Source organism: Sceloporus undulatus, chromosome 4 (genome assembly GCF_019175285.1).
Source record: "Sceloporus undulatus isolate JIND9_A2432 ecotype Alabama chromosome 4, SceUnd_v1.1, whole genome shotgun sequence".
Lineage (NCBI taxonomy): Eukaryota > Metazoa > Chordata > Lepidosauria > Squamata > Phrynosomatidae > Sceloporus > Sceloporus undulatus.
In genome coordinates, this window is record NC_056525.1 from 202,751,374 (window position 1) to 202,768,733 (window position 17,360).

The window sequence follows — 17,360 nt, forward strand, 5'->3', positions numbered from 1 at the left end:
GCAGATAAGGGCAACAGTAAAACCAATACAATCTGCACTCGTACTAAGGGAGTGTAGATTGTCCCGTACTACTTTTTCTAGACATTTTTTCCAGATTTTTCTTTTGGGAAAAAGCATCAGGCTGGAAACAGAGTAATTCCTACAGTGAGTGACTCAACAAATTTTTGAGATGAAACTTTTAGTCATTTCATGGGGACGGGGAGCATCGCGGCTGCGCAACTGCGCAGTAGCGCAGCTTTTTATAGGGTTGGGAGGCTTTGGAGTAGCCCGGAGCAAGGATCCTGTGTGGCTAACCTCTGCCCTTCAGTAGCCATAGAAGGGTGAGGGAGGATAGGGATACGGGGGATACCTGGGCCGGGATAACATCTTTGTGACGGAGCTCCAATTGAGGTTGTGTGGGGCAGGGGGAGGTATGGTGGTGGGAGAAGGGACTTGCGTCCAGGAAGGCGTGATCGATGCATCATATCTACGCGCCTTCCTTCCCCTCCCAACCTGAAGGACCTGAGGGTCACTCCAACCGTGCCACAAACCCTGTCGCTGTCCTGTGCAACGCCAGGTCTATTAACAACAAGACCCACATCCTCCACGATATGTTGAGGACAGTAAGTGTGACCTGGCTTGCATTACCGAACCTGCTTGGGCCTGAAGGAGATGAGGTGTGGGCTCAGGCCCTGCCTGCTGGGTTCTGGTGAAGGACCAGCACAGGTTAGGTGGGCGGGGTTGTGTGTTGGCCTTGATACATAGGAACACCGTGTCCCACCAGGAACCACTGACAGACCTCCATATCGAGTGTTTTACCTGACCCTAAAGGCTAGGGACAGCTAGATTCTGCTAGTGTATCGGCCACCCGTGCATTAGCGGACTCCCTTAATGAGCGACACAGCTGGTCGTGAGCTGATGTGGAGACGCCCAGGCTCTTGTCTGGGTGACTTCAACATCTCCCTCACGCCACAACGTTCCATCTGGTGCGCTTGGGAATTCATGGATACCATGGCGGCCATGGGCCTGCCCCAGCGGATACAGGTCTCCACTGTCGGGTAATACTCATAATACTCTCGATTTGGTCTTCTGTTCGGATGCGGAAAATCCGTGGGTGGAAATAGCTAATGTTTCCCCCCTGCCATGGACAGATCATTTCCTGGTAGAGGTGAAAATCAAGGCCTCCACCCAGATCCCCCCTGGGGGTGGTGGACCTGTTAGGATGGTCCACCCTCGAAGGCTGATGGAACCTGAGAGGTTCCAAGAAGCCCTAGAGGGGCTTGCGGTTGGAAATGACGGCGACTCTGTTGATGCCCTTACCGGTATTTGGAATACCGGTCTTTCTAGGGCTATACACAGAATCTCTCCCAAGCGCCCTCTCAGGCCTGCTTCTCCAGGCGAGGAAGCGGGTTCTGCGACGGCTAGAGTACCGTTGGCGGAAACACCTTTGCTTAGACGACAAGGCTCTCCTAGACCAACTGTTAAAGGACTACGGAGAGGCAATACGAGCAACAAAGAATTCGTTCTATGGTGCTCGTATTGCGTCCGCGGAGTCGCGTCCGGCAGAGTTGTTCAGGGTGGTCAGGGAGCTAACTCAGCTCCCTCCCGCCCTGAACCAGATCCTTGAACCTTCTAAGGCCTGCTGCGACTTGTTTAACGACTTTTTTGCGGATAAAACCTCTCGCATAAGCAAAGGTCTGAACGCCGACATTTCAGCAGAACCTAGGGTAGAAGTGTCCAGAGCCTCCGTGGACTATGTTAAACTGGATCAGTTTGAGTTGGTGAATACCGAGGATGTGGACAAGATCCTCGGAAGTGTTCGGAAAACAACCTGCTCTCTTGATCCCTGTCCCTCATGGTTAGCGGCCCAGGGGGGACCGGAGGTAACATCATTGTTACGCCGGATAGTTAATACATCTCTGAGGGATGGGCTATTTCCATCTAAACTTAAACTGGCCATTGTAAAACCTATTTTAAAAAAGCCCTCCCTCGACCCCCTGATACATAATAATTATCGGCCTGTTTCGCTGCTACCATTTTTGGGTAAGGTGATCGAGAGGGCGGTTGCGATCCAGCTTCAGGCGGTCTTGGATGAAACGGATTATCTGGACCCATTTCAAACTGGCTTCCGGGCGGGTTACGGGGTTGAGACGGCCATGGTCGCCTTGGTCGATGATCTCCGTCTGAGCATTGACAGGGGAAGCGTGTCCCTGTTGGTGCTCTTGGACATCTCAGCGGCTTTCGATACCATAGACCATAGTATCCTTCTGGTACGCCTGGCAGAGGTGGGGATCGGGGGCACTGCGCTCCAGTGGTTCCGCTCCTACCTCTCCGGGAGGTCCCAGATGGTGCAGCTGGGAGACGTGTGCTCTGATGAGAGGCCCCTTAAAACCGGGGTCCCTCAAGGAGCCATTCTGTCTCCCATGCTATTTAACATTTACATGAAACCGCTGGGAGAGATCATCCAGAGACATGGGGCACGGGGTTATCAGTACGCTGATGACACCCAAATTATTTTCTCTATGTCTCCGACTGATGCAGTGACTGGGGATGGCGTCTCTCCTCTCGTGGCCTGTCTAGATTCAGTAATGGGCTGGATGAGGGAAAACCGACTCAAATTGAATCCAGAGAAAACGGAGGTACTAGTGATAGGTTCTCCTGGTCCAGGAATGGCAGTGGTTCTACCTGTCCTGAACGGGGTCACGCTCCCTGTGAAGGACTCTGTGCGCAGTCTGGGGGTGCTTCTTGACTCGTCGCTTCACCTGACAGCTCAGGTGAATGCGACGGTCAAGAGCACCTGTTATCAGCTTCGGCTTATTCGCCAGCTGCGCCCATACCTGGCCCAGAGGGACCTAGAAACTGTTGTACATGCTCTGGTAACTTCGAGACTGGATTTCTGCAATGTACTCTACATGGGGCAACCCTTATACCAAACTCGGAAGCTGCAAATGGTGCAGAACATGGCAGCGCGGCTGGTCACTGGTGCTCCCAGGACCAGCCATATAACACCGGTTTTGAAAGACCTCCATTGGCTGCCCATCCGCTTCCGAGCTCAATATAAGGCGTTGGTAATCACCTATAAAGCCCTAAATGGCTTGGGCCCAGGATACCTAAAGGACCGCCTCTCCCCGTACATTCCGCCTCGCACCCTCAGAACATCTGGGCAGCAATTACTGAAGGTGCCTGGGGCTAGGTTAGCCTCCACCACACGGAGGACATTCTCCACGGCTGCCCCAGCCCTTTGGAATACGCTGCCCACTGAGCTCCGCTCGTCCACCACCCTGGCCCAATTCAGGAAGGACTTGAAAACCTTCCTGTTCCAACAGGCATTCCCCGAGTAAAATCCTGTGGGCCTCCCTCCTCTTCCGTGGCCAAGAGGTTGGGCTATGGGGCTTTTTGCTTGTTATTTTTCTGTATGATTTGCTGTATTTGTATTTTAATTCTTCTTGTCTTCTTGTTTTGTATGGATTGTATTTTAACCTTGTTGTAAGCCGCCCTGATTATAAGAAGGGCGGGATATAAATAAAAAATTTTTTTAAAATTTTCCTTTCTTCTTCCTCCAATTCCTTACCTGTGTATGCAGTACAGGGTATGTAGCAAATGGCAGGAGTGAGCAAACTGCACCCTGTAGTCCATATGTGCCTCTGAATTTCACTTTTGCAGCTCCTGGATCAATATTTCATCAATATTTCAAAGTTCTCCCATTATTTTTTGAAAAAGTCTGATTTTGGGGTGTTTTGCCACATACACACATACACAGAAAAGCGATACAACTTGCACAACACACACAGCTCCACAAAGAAAGCCCCCAGAACACCCCTAAATACTTCTTTCTTTCTTTCTTTCTTTCTTCCTTTCTTTTCATCAGAGTACTTTCATAATGGTGACAGGAAATAATGCAACATCACTTCCTGATCCAATTTTGGGAAGGATTCCAGCAAAGATGAAGTATTTGTCAACACTGTCAGGCAGTTGTGGCCCCTGGTGGGGTCAGGGTGTGTATGGGGTGGGGGGCTGGCCATTGCAGAATTGCCTATTCTAGTAAATGGCCTGTCTTATAGAAATTCCTTAAAGAAAGGATAATGAGATTTCTAGCCCACATCTATACCTAAAGCAGACAATACTTGTTATCTTCACATTCTTCTAGACAAAGCTTTCCATAGATCCTCCACTGTCCTTACTTATGTTGTTAATTGGCAATATGTCAACTTTTACTTATGATGACCCTATGAATGACAGACCTCAAGTCACCCTATCACCAACAGCCCTGCTCCAGTCTTGCATGTGGCTTCCTTAATTGAATCTATCCATCTGTAAACTTAACAACACAGATGTGTTTCACACAACCTGTGATGTGAATGCCCAAAGATCAGTTGTCACCACCCTTAGATTTTTCATCTCCAAAGGAGGCTCACAAATTCCATATGTGGTAAAAGTATTCCAGGGCAAAGTAATACTGCAAGTTCTCTATCATTCCCAACTCTGTATTTATAAAGATTTTTAACCTCTGCAAATGGTACAAGCCAAATTTTTGCATGTTGTTTTTGGAGTTCTATCTTGCCTTCAAAACATTCTGCTCAGAATGGAATCTGGAGCAGCTCTACTTTAGGCACGTGCTTGGCTCTATGCATTCAGTTACTGCCTTAAACTCAATTTTACCTTTCCCTGTGCCTTACAGACAAATTTTGCTAAATGTGGTTGAGGTATATTAAGGAGAAGCTGCAGAAATATGCATTCTCTGCTTTAGCCCTACTGAGCTTGGGATTCTCCACAGCTACATGAACAATTAAAGATGGATCTGGGCTTGTAGCTCTGCAGGATGACAGAGCCAGAATCCAACATTATCCTGTAGCAGGCAACCACATCAAGAATTTTATTCAAGCTGATAGCCCTGTGTAAATATTTGAAAGGATGTCTTATTGAAGAGGGAGCAAGCTTGTTTTCTGCTGCTCCAGAGAACAGGACCTGGAACAATGGATGCAAGTTACAGGAAAAGAGATTCCACCTGAACATTAGGAGGAACTTCCTGACAGTAAGGGCTGTTCGACAGTGGAATGCACTCCCTCGGAGGGTGATGGAGTCTCCTTCCTTGGAGGTCTTTGAACAGAGGCTGGATGGCCATCTGTCAGGGATGCTTTGATTTGGATTTCCTGCATGGCAGGGGGTTGGACTGGATGGCCCTAGTGGTCTCTTCCAACTCTACGATTCTATGATTCTATGATTCTATAGGTTTTGTTGTTGTTGCTGTTGGGTACCTTCAAGCTGTTTCCAACTTATGCAATCCTAAAACAAACTATCTTCTGGTTTTCTTGGCAAGATTTATTTAGCGAGGATTTGCCTTCACCTTCCTCTGAGGCTAAGAGATGTGATCTGCTTAAGGTCAAGCACAGGGTTTCATGGCTGAATGGGAATTCTAACCCTGGTCTCCAGAGTTGTAGTCCAACACTCAAACCTTGCACCAAACTGGCTGCTGACTAACTTTGTTGTTTGTTATTGACTGCCCCTGAGTCAGCCCAGAATCATGGTAATCCTGTGGATGAAACATCTCCAAGACACCCTATCCTACACTGTTGTGCTTAGGTCCTGCAGATTCAGGCCTGTGACCTCCCTGATTGAATCTAGCCATCTAGCATGTGGTTTTACTCTTTTCCTGCTACCTTCTACCTTCCCTACCATTATTGTCTTTTCTAATCATGCCTTCTCATGATGTGGCCAAAAGTAAGACAGCCTCAGTTTCATCATTTTGGTTTGGTCTGATCAGGCTTGATTTGTTCTAGGATTCATTTATTTGTCCTTTTGGCCATCCACAGTATCCTCAGCACTCTTCTCCAGCACAACCTCAAATGACATGTTTTTCTTTCTGTTGGCTTTTTTCACTATCCAGCTGTCTCATCTGTACATGATAATGGGGAATATAACGGCTTGGACACTGTAATGCTTGGTGGTATATCTTTACACTTTAGGAATGGAAATCCTTCTCTGTATAAAACATGCCAAGGAAGCCCTATGATAGGTCACCATCAATCTTGAATACACATAATAAAAATAAAGAGCATAATTCACCCACATAGGGACAAGTTTTACTTGGTCTACTGAGGGTCCTCGTTACCCAGAGCATAGCCCATACATGGCTCTTCTTATGAAAAGTGTTGTACTGGATTTCATTTACAGTAGCTCATTTGCAGCTGAGGGAGGAGGCAAAGAAGGTCCAAGTTCATCTCTCCAGAACACATTCCAAATATTTCCAAGAAGAAAACCATGTTAGTCTGTTTCAGCATAAAAAGGAAAGGGAGCAGGGGGAAGAAGGGATCTTCTTGCATCTGATGAGGTGGAGTTGAGTCCACAAAAAATGTGTTAAAATATATCAGTCTCAAAGGGACTGCTAGATCTCTCATCATCATTTTTCTTCTTATTTTCCAACTGTCAGAATACATTCCTAAATACTGTCCCTTGAAAATTAAAGAACAATTCACAGAGCTCCATAACTGTCAAGCTACACACAACATGGCCTCATAGCCCGAAAAACCCACAAAAAACTATGGATGCCAACCGTGAAAGCTTTCGACTTCACATTACACACAATTTGATACACAAACATCTGATCCAACTGAAAAACCAAGTTTGGGACATCTGAAAATTAAAAGAGACCACTGATTAAAGAGCCATAAATATGCCCCAGCGTACCATTGCTACTAGTGCAGTCAGTCCCTACATGTAGACTCCAATACTGGATTTAAATGCAGCTGAGAGCAGGTGGCCATGTGTGTGAGTTGGGGGATCCCAGGAGTGGCCAACACGTCCACTATTATACCTCTTCGTCTCTCTAAAGTGAAGCACCTGTACCTTGATCTACACATGAACTGGACAGACCCATGTTTAAAAACAGGCTATCACTTCAGTATGGTTTCCCCTTTTAGTACTAATCTCTAAACTGGCTTCAGTATTGAATGGAACAGATTTTAGAATGGCCAGTGCATTTCCCATCAAGTGGATAATATCATAACATGTTTGTCCATCTTAAAAAACATGGTTTACGCCCCCTTCCAGCAAACTGCAAAAATGATGAAGTAAACCATTCACAAATTTGAAGAGCATGAAAAAAAATCAGCTTGCTCAGATTTTTCAGTCATAAATGTAAAAAGAATAGGAGCCCAAAATGCCTTTGAAAGTAATGAAATTAATGAAACAGCTGTCTTTATTAAACTTGTTACCACTCTCCTGAGAACGTTAGGGCATGTATTGCTTGCAGCAAAAATACAGCTCATTATTAGGATTGCCTTTTTTCAAATATTGAAATAATTTTACAGAGCATTAACATGATAATTGTGAAGGCTATAAATGTTTTTTCCCCCTCCTGAAATGTCTGCACACCTAATATTTTTAATTCTTTAGGCAAACTTCCAACTGTGTTAGCTACCTTGGGCACCTAAAACATAACACCAATTAAAACAAAATATATATCTACACCAGCAGAGGTGTTTGCTGTTGTGAATACAAAGCAGCAAGGATAAAACCAATTGCCAGTAGCACTCAAGGAATATGTTATTCTAACCTCCATGGTACTATATTGCTGCTTTGCTTCATTATCATGTTTCATAAATCTCATTTAACTTTCTCTTTTTTTCAAAACAGCAAACATTAGTTAGACTGATTACAAGCCTATGGTTGCATGTGGAAAATATAGCTTTTTGGCTTCTTGTATATCATCTTACTAAATTATAATCAAAATATCTGAACCCCAGTTTCTTCCCTGTCCCCAAACATTTATCTGTGGTGGGAAATGGATGCATTATGTGACTCAGCTTTCCTCACAGATAAACAATTTTAGTGCAAACAACTCAATTGGCAGTTACAAACATGGTGGTAGAAGCAAGTCATGTATCAGCAGTGGAGGCCCATCTATATGAATACATTGGCTATGGTAAAACACAGTGCAAGTTCAATTTACAGTGTACGTTTATCTGACTTTGTGAAAAATATGTCCACATTTAAAAATGTTTAAGTATCACCCTGTATTGCATCTTGTTTTCTGCCTGTTTTGTATGTAACACAAAGCATCTGGGTCTCAGTATTAGAAAGAGTATGTCCACAAAAAGCTAATTTATGCCATATGGGAAAAGAGGAGTGAAAATAGACTCTTTAAAGTGTCCTTGCCTGAAACGATGTTTAACAAATAAACAGAATGTCTCCGTGAAGACTGTCTCCTTCCTTGGATTGTTGGACTTTCACAAATATTTTGATGGACATTTGACCGACTGTAAAGATTAAAAGCCCCATGGCTATGAAAGAGCTCTGTTTCTCATAAACACTTTTCTAGATCTGTATGATGGTGTGTGTATGTATCGGGGTGTGGGAGGGATTGTCTTCCAGACACAACAGCCAATGAATCTACTGGTCATAAACACAGTTACTGAAGGTGCATGTCACTGACGCCAGCCACTTCTGTAGTGTCACTAGGTGCCATCATGACGTATCTCCTTATAAGCAAATGCAAACAGTAACTCTCTCAGAAAACATTCAGTTTAACCCCTAGTCATCTCTTCTATTATTAAAATTAAGTTGGGAAGAACATTGTAAGTTATTTAAAAGGGGAAGAAGCACATCCAATACAACCAATACTGAGAGAAAGGCAGGGTATACAGACAATAAATAAAATAAAAATAAACAAAAAGCCAAAAATGCATAAAAGAAAGAAAGAAAGAGTAGCTATGAGAAGTACTCACTGGAAATCAGCCTTTCTTCAGTCAGATATCATGGTTCAGATTAATTCAAATTGTTATTCCAACTAGAGTAGATCCAATCTAATCAATACAAACTTGGTAAGTCTAGTTGACACTAACAATTATTACAGCATATTTTGGAAAGGGTGGTGAGTAGGGTTCTCTGACACTCACTGATACACCTCCCCTTCCTCCTCCTCACTGAGTGGGCTATCAGGAAAAGAAGACCTTGCCACGAACCAGTATTTCAACTCTGGACTTTTCACAAGGGAGGCAAACTGCATTAAATCGTGATTAAATTGTGCTAATCATGCGATCAAGGGGAAGATTATCACACCCCTGCACACTTCTCCCATCATATTCTGTGCATAATCAGTAATGGACACGTCATTGGGTAATAATGGACACTCACGTTATTACCCAATGATGCATCCATTTCTGTTTAAGCATGGGACACGAACGGGAGAAGCGCGCAGGAGTGTTATAACCTTCCCCCCGATCTCGCTATTAGCACGATTTAATCACGATTTAATGATGCTTGCTTCCTCCATGTGAAAGAGCTCTCTGTCCACACATTTACTTGGTACAGTGACGTAGCCAAAGGGGGTGGGTGGTTCTTGCGGTCCGGACCCCCCCTTCCATTAGAAAAATGAATGGTGTGTGCTGCTGCGCCGCAGCACCCAAGCCCCATTACAATGGTGGCACTTAGTCTGGACCCCCTTCCTAAAATCCTAGCTACATCCCTGTTTGGTAAATGTCATTACAGGACTTAATCACATAACCCACAATATTACAGGTACTTTCATTTCCTCATCCTCTAATGTGATATATGCCATCCTCTGTCAGCACTCTACATTGGGAAAACAGGCCAGTCTATGCATCTGAGTATACATGGATATAAATCAGACATTAAGAATGGGAATTCACAAAAACTAGTTGCAAAACATTTCAATCTTCCTATGCTTTCCATCTCAGATCTCAGACCAGAAGTCCTTGATGAAACAGAACAAACAGAAAACTACAAAGGAAGATTGTAAAGAGAAGCAGCAGAATTGGGTATTCACAAGCTCCAGTCCATCAACAATGGGCTGAACAGAATTTTATGCCACACTATACATATCATGACACTAGATAACACCCCAGCCTCATGAGGGCTCTCTTGCCCATTTACGACTTCTCCTTTCTGGGTCCCAGCCAGCATCAATCTACATTCCAATAACTGCCTTCATCTGTCACATGTTTATCTATTAACTTTGGCTTTCGGCAATATCTTTCCTCCAACCTTTGTCCACCTTATCACCATACCCACAGGTTTTGAATTTCTGTTTCTATTCACACACAACCTGCTCATTCATAGATATAGATGTCTGTCCCTAGGTATTTCACACCATTCATCTGATGAAGTCTAGAAAAGCTTACCAGCTTCTTTCAGTTACTCAAAGGTGCTACCAGATTTCTTTTCATGAAGGAGAAGGCCACTCTGGTCAGAGATCTAAACTGTGCACTTGGGCCAAAGGTTATGTGTGCCCTTGCTCCATTCTAACCCGTATGAGAAAGAATTCTGTCCTAAGTGATTTCCATTGAAGCCAATCAACAACTTCCATAAGAATACTTTAAAAGCACACATAAGCTTTTAATTGTATAAATTTAGCCCAAGCTCCCCCACTTTTGACAGAAAATCCTTACCAGAAAGTTGAAGACTTCAGACAAAAAGAAAGAAGAACCAGACTTCTATCTAAGAGAGCATTATACATGCTCAGAAGTAAAGATATATTATTCAGGGGAAAAACAATTATTAATATCATACTTTGCCTAGAAAACTCTATTCAAACTAAAGGAGGACATTACTGTTTTATTAGCACACCAAATTAAAAATGTTATACTAGTATACTAAGAACACTAAGTGAAAAACCAATTAAACCAAATAAATAGCAACCCCTGACACCACTGCCATGATTTGCCCTTAGACATAAAATAGAAACAGAAATCCTACCAACTGACATTTTGAAAAGCAATACTTACTTCAAATATTCATTTTAATAATAGACACTACACTGTAATTTAAGAACAGCAGAGATTACTGATTATAAATAATTTACTTGTCTAAATTGAAGGCTACATATACTGATGAGTTCCTTCAGTATAGTTGATTTTTGTATTTATTCAGATGCCCTCACTTTGCCTACCTTATGCAATTAAATGCCCCAGTGAAATTCTAAGAGTTATGAGACCACAAGGGAAAATGGATTGTCCTATCAGGCACTAATTACAACATTCAGCAATTTAAGGCTTGCCTCCTAGTAATTAGTGTGAATTACTGAGTTATCATGGCCATCTTCAACTGATGAACTCAAATAGCATGTACTCTTTTGTGTTCACTATTTAACATAATTCACAGTCCATTTCTTCCAAAACATGGCTGTAAAACAATACGAACTTGGGTCGAACAACTATCGGTGTAAGTCTTAAATTATTTGTCCTTACATGAGCAAGCCTACTGAATCAGTAAGAAATTGTTAAGCCCCCACATAGGTAAGTTCTATTGATTCAGCAGGTCTGCTTTAACTGGGACAAACAATTGGATTGTGGCAGAAGTTTTTGTAATGATTACAAGGAGAAGCAGAAGAAGTTTCACACAATGGACTCTGTTGATGGTCACAAGGAATGTAAAGGCTCACAATTCTAGCTGGTACAGTCTTATAAATCTTACATTGAAGTAGAGAGAATTTTTCCTCACATTTTATTGTAAATCTATCTAATTTGCACTTTGTCAGAGCACTGTTTCCTTTTGGTATTCACAATTCCCCAAATTTGGTCCTCTAAATCAAACAGTGCATACAGAATTGAAAATAAAATAATATTCATGAAAATAACTTAAGAACTTGCATTATATTAATGTAAATAATTTTTAAAATGTATTAGCAAAATTATTTTTTAAAATCATATATTGGGAGAACTACAGAAAATTGATCCGTTTAACTTCAACTGTTGAACTTTTTAAAGTTAAATACATTTTCATGAATTTTCAAAAACAAAGTAATCACAAACTGATGTAGAAATGGGACAAGATAAACAGGACTGGTAAAATAAGAAACTGCAAATGACAGATTCATGAATTTCTACTCAAAATTATGTCCCACTAATTGGAAGCTGACTTACATTGAATAAGTCCCTTGAAGCCACCGATCACTACTACACTCAGAAAGGAGAGATGTAATACTGATGGGTGACTTCAACTATCCTGATATTTGCTGGATGTTAAACTCAGCCAAAACCTCAAGGTCTAGCAAATTCCTCACTTGCCTGGAAGACAATTTCATTGTCCAAAAGGGGGAAGAATTAACAAGAGAGTCAGCCATTTTAGATCTGATCCTAACCAACAATGGTGACCTGGTTAATGGGGTGCAAATGGTGGGATCCTTACGTGGGAGAGACCATGTTCTCTTGGAGTTTGTTAAACAATGGAAAGGAGAAACCAGTCATAGTCAGACATGCATTCTAGACTTTAGGAAAGCTGATTTCAGTAAACTTAGGGAAATACTGGTGGTGATCAGGTGGTCAGGAATACTAAAAGAGAAGGGAGTGCAAGGAAGATGGGAGTTTCTCAAAAGGAAGATACTGAAGGCACAATTTTAAACAGTTCCAATCAGGAGGAAAAATGGGAGCTATCTGAAGAAAACAAGATGGATGACTAAGTACTTTCAATGGAGCTAAGTTTTAAATGGAGCATGTATAAGAAATGGAAAAAGGGGGAAATCACCAAAGAAGAATTCAAACAAATAGTGAGCACGTGTAGGGGTAAAGTCAGAAAAGCTAAAGTGCAGAATGAACTCAGGCTTGCTAGACAGGTTAAAAACAATAAAAAGGGCTTTTTTGGATATGCCTGCAGCAAAAGGAAGAAGAAGGAAATGGTAAGGCCACTACATGGAGAACATGGCAAAATGCAAACAGGGGACAGAGAAAAGGAAGAATAACTTAACACCTTCTTTGCCTCAGTCTTCTCACAAGAGGAAAAGGGTTCTCAACCTGAGGAAAATGGAGCAGAGGACACAATAGGGGAAATCCAGCACAGAATAAGTAAAGAGGCAGTACAAGAATATCTTGTTAATCTAAATGAATGTAAGTCTCCATGACTACATAAATTACAACCAAGGGTATTAAAAGAGCTGGCAAATGTAATCTCAGAGCCATTGGCAATAATCTTTGAGAAATCCTGGAAAACAGGAGACGTCCCAGCAGACTGGAGGAGGACAAATGTCTCCATCTTCAAAAAGGGGGGAAAAGAGGATCCAAACAATTATCGTCCAGTTAGTCTGACATCAGTACCAGAAAAGATTCTAGAGCAGATCGTTAAACAGAAAGTCTGTGAACATTTAAAAGGAAATGTCATAATCACAAAAAGTCAACATGGGTTTCTGAAAAATAAGTCATGCCAGTCTAATCTGATATCTTTTTTTGATAAAATAACCAGCTTGGTAGATAAAGGGAATGCTGTGGATATTGCATATCTTGATTTCACTAAGGCCTTTGACAAGGTTCCCCATGACATTCTTGTAAACAAGCTAATAAAATGTGGGTTAGACAATGCAACTGTTAAATGGGTTTGTAACTGGTGGATCAGCTGAACCCAAAGGATGCTAAACAATGGCTCCTCTTTATCCTGGAGTGAAGTGACCAGTGGGGTGCCACAGGGTTTTGTCCTGGGCCCAGTGCTATTCAACATCTTTATTGACTTAGATGAAAGAATAGAGGGCATGCTTATCAAATTTGCAGATGACACACAAATTAGGAGGAATAGTTAATACCCCAGAGGACAGGATCAAAATTCAAAATGACCTTAATAGATTAGAAAGCTGTGCCAAACCTAACAAAATTAATTTCAACACACTGCACTTAGGGCAAAAAAATTGAAATGCATTGATAAAGGATAGGGAACACATGTCTGAATGAGACTATGTGTGAAAGGGATCTAGGAGTCCTAGCAGACCACAAATTCAACATGAGTGAACAGTATGATGTGGCAGCTAAAAAGGCCCATGCAAATCTAGGCTGCATCAATAGAAGTATAGTGTCTAGATCAAGGGAAGTAATACTGTCACTCTGTTCTGCTTTGGTCAGGCCTCTTCTGGAATACTGCTTCCAGTTCTGGGCACCACAATTCAAAAAGGATGTTAAGAAACTGGAGCGTGTCCAGAGGATGGTGACCAAAATAGTGAAAAGTTTGGAAACCATGCCCTATGTAGAGAGATTTAGGGAGATGGGTATGTTTAGCCTGGAGAAGAGAAGGTTAAGAGGTGATACGATTGCCTTGTTAAAATACTTGAAGGGATGCCATAATGAAGATGGAGCAAACTTATTTTCTGCTGCCCTAGAGAATAGGAACAGAACAATGGATGCAAGCTACAGGAAAAGAGATTCCACCTCAACATTAGAAGGAACTTCCTGACAGTGAGAAGTGTTCGACAGTGGAATACACTCCCTTGGAGCGTGGTGGAGTCTCCTTCTTTGGAGGTCTTTAAGCAGAGGCTGGATCGCTATATTTCAGGGGTTCTTTGATTGTAAGTTCCTGCATGGCAGGGGGTTGGATTGGATGGCCCTTGTGGTTTCTTCCAATTGTATGATTTTATGATTCTATGATCCCATCTAGTCCTGTAGTGTCAAAGGTGACTGACACAGCTCTGGAGCTATGTTACCTTATCTGACTCTGACCCTATTTAGATTCTTAAACTGGGGATTCCTATTGGAGGGGAGGCGGTAAGTACAGTGGTCCCTTGGTTTACTTGGGTCCTTTCTGGAACCCCCCGCGTAAGCCAACAACTGTGCATGCTCAAGTCCCATTCAATTGAATGGGGCTGGTGCTCGCGGTGTGGGAGAGCACATGCGCAGTGGGTGCGCGCACCGTTCTTTCTCCCGTCTTGCAGCTTCCACGTAAGCAGGAAGCTGTGTATGGGGCGCCTGCCCATAGTATGGGTGCACTGTACTGTGCAAAAGGAAATTTCAAGTACCTGTTTTAGAACATTTTTTTTCTCTTGCTGGGCAATAGACGCCAGATGGTGCCAGGAGTGTCCTCATGTTCAATACATGGCTGAGAGTCAGAACTCTGCCTGACATCATCTGGCAACCATTTCACAGCTGGTGAAGGAGGAGGAGCCATCATCCACCTGGACCTCCTGTTTAAGTACATCAGAGGAGTTTTCTGCTCCACCAGCACTGAATAGAATCTTGTCCAAGATCAGATGAGATTGGGTGCGTTCAGAGTGGTACAGAGTTCAATTGGGCTTATTCTCTCAGATAAGCATAGACAGGATTCTAGTGTTAGAATCTATTTAGGATAAAAACTAAATAGTAAACGGAATGCTAGTGCTCACCTTGACCAGTTCTGTATAGCCTGTTTCCTTTGCTGTCCACCAGGGCTGGGCCTTTAAACCTTTGACATTGTATAGAGAGCGCTGCCAGACAGATGCAAAGTGCCCCCGTTGATGTCCAAGTTCATACCATTTATATGCCTAGAAGATTGAAATATATCAGTAATTAGTTTGCATCAGTTATACCTCAGAAAAAAGGATAACAGATTAATTACAACTATAGTAATCTAGCAATTTCTTCATGGATTGTAATGATGTATGAAAAGTAAAGATTCAAGTGATCTCTAGAGCATAGATTTACAGAGTTTGAAGGGCTCCCATAGGCTAACCACCCCCTCCACCTGCTCAGTGCAGGATATCTAGCTAGAGTATCACTGACAATGCCATAATCACAAAAAGTCAACACGGGTTTCAGAAAAAGAAGTCATGCCAGACAAATCTAATCGCTTTTTTTTCATAAAATTATCATCTTGTTAGATGAAGGGAATGCTGTGGATATAGTATATCTTGATTTCAGTAAGGCTTTTGACAGGGTTCCCCATGACATTCTTGCAAACAAGCTAGTGAAATGTGGGCTAGACAATGTAATTGTTACATGGATTTGTAACTGGTTGGCCGGCCAAACCCAAAAGGTGCTCAATAATGGCTCCTTTTCATCCTGGAGAGAAGTGACCAGTGGGGTCCCACAGGGTTCTGTCCTGGGCCCAGTGCTGTTCAACATCTTTATCAATGACTTGGATGCCAGAATTTAGGGTATACTTATCAGATTTGCAGATGACACCAAATTAGGAGGAATAGCTAATATCCCTGAGGACAGGATCAAACTTCTGAAAGCTGGGTCAAAGCTAACAAAATGACTTTCAACACAGAGAAATGTAAGGTACTGCACTTAGGATGGAAAAATGAAATGAACAGATATAGGATAGGTGACACCTGGCTGAATGAGATGACATGTGAAAGGGATCTGGAAGTCCAAGTAGACCACAAATTGAACATGAGTCAACAGTGCGATGCAGCAGCTAAAAAGGCCAATGCGATTTTAGGCTGCATCAATAGAAGTATAGTGTCTAGATCAAGGGAAGTAATAATGCCACTCTATTCTGCTCTGGTCAGGCCCCACCTGGAATATTGTGTCCAGTTCTGGGCACCACAATTTAAAAAGGATGTTGAGAAACTGGAGCGTGTCCAAAGGAGGGCGACCAAAATGGCGAAGGGTCTGGAAACCATGTCCTATGAGGAATGACTTAGGGAGCTAGGGATGTTTAGCCTGGAGAAGAGAAGGTTAAGAGGTGGTATGATAGTCCTGTTTAAATACTTGAAGGGATGTCATATTGAGGAGGGAGCAAGCTTGTTTTCTGATGCTCCAGAGAACAGGACCCAGAACAATGGATGCAGGCTCCAGGAAAAGAGATTCCACCTCAACATTACGAGAAACTTCCTGACAGTAAGGGCTGTTGGACAGTGGAACAAACTCCCTCGAAGTGTAGTGGAGTCTCCTTCCTTGAAGGTTTTTAAACAGAGGCTGGATGGCCATTTGTCGGGTATGCTTTGATTGAGAGTTCCTGCATGGCAGGGGGTTGGACTGGATGGCCCTTCTGGTCTCTTCCAACTCTATGATTATATGATTCTGTGATTTTATGATCTAATTATCTGTAATGAGGCACTTCCTTTTTGTTTGTTGACAGTATAAGGAAGCCACATTTCACTGTTGTAATGAGTAACTTTTCCTTGTTACACTTGACAGATACTTTTGAAATGGTATTTTAAACAACTTTGAATAGATATGCATTCATAGGCATTTGAATAGATATTTATGCCACTCTCTTATCCATACTAGGGATTTAAAAAAAAAAAAAAAAGTTAACAAAAGAGGGGTAATTAAATCACTTTTAAACATGAGAAAAAGTAATGACAATGAACTACATTCAGAGTAGAATGAATTACTTTTAAAAAGTAAATTTCTAAGTTCTGTTCCAGCATTATGCTAGTGTTACCAGTAGAATTTTATTCTTCCTCTTCAGAGCCCTCCAGACTGTCCAAAAACCTGCTCCAGAGGGTTTTCCCATCACACAAAGCAGGTTTTAGGATATAAAAGGGCTGCAAAGAGGGTGGATCACCACCATCCCAATTCTACCATCCCATTTCTGCTCACAGACACTGCACCCAAACAGATTCTGGACAGTGAACTTTGGGATCCTAGCTTCTGTTTACACATTGTTGTGTTGTTGTGTGCCTTTAAGTCATTCCTGACTTATATCAACCCTAAGATGAACCTATTGCAGGGTTCAAGGACGTG

At 42.5% G+C, this 17,360-nt stretch overlaps 1 protein-coding gene across 17 annotated transcripts in view; it reads right to left on the minus strand.

Annotated features, from left to right (window-relative positions):
- Positions 1 to 17,360, minus strand: part of ASPH (aspartate beta-hydroxylase) — a 253,820-nt gene that overhangs the window by 109,301 nt on the left and 127,159 nt on the right. For all 17 annotated transcript variants that reach the window (XM_042463722.1, XM_042463718.1, XM_042463728.1 and 14 more), the window contains one exon: positions 15,068 to 15,205. In XM_042463722.1, coding sequence (XP_042319656.1) covers positions 15,068 to 15,205 — 138 coding nt within the window. The remainder of the gene's footprint in view (positions 1 to 15,067; positions 15,206 to 17,360) is intronic.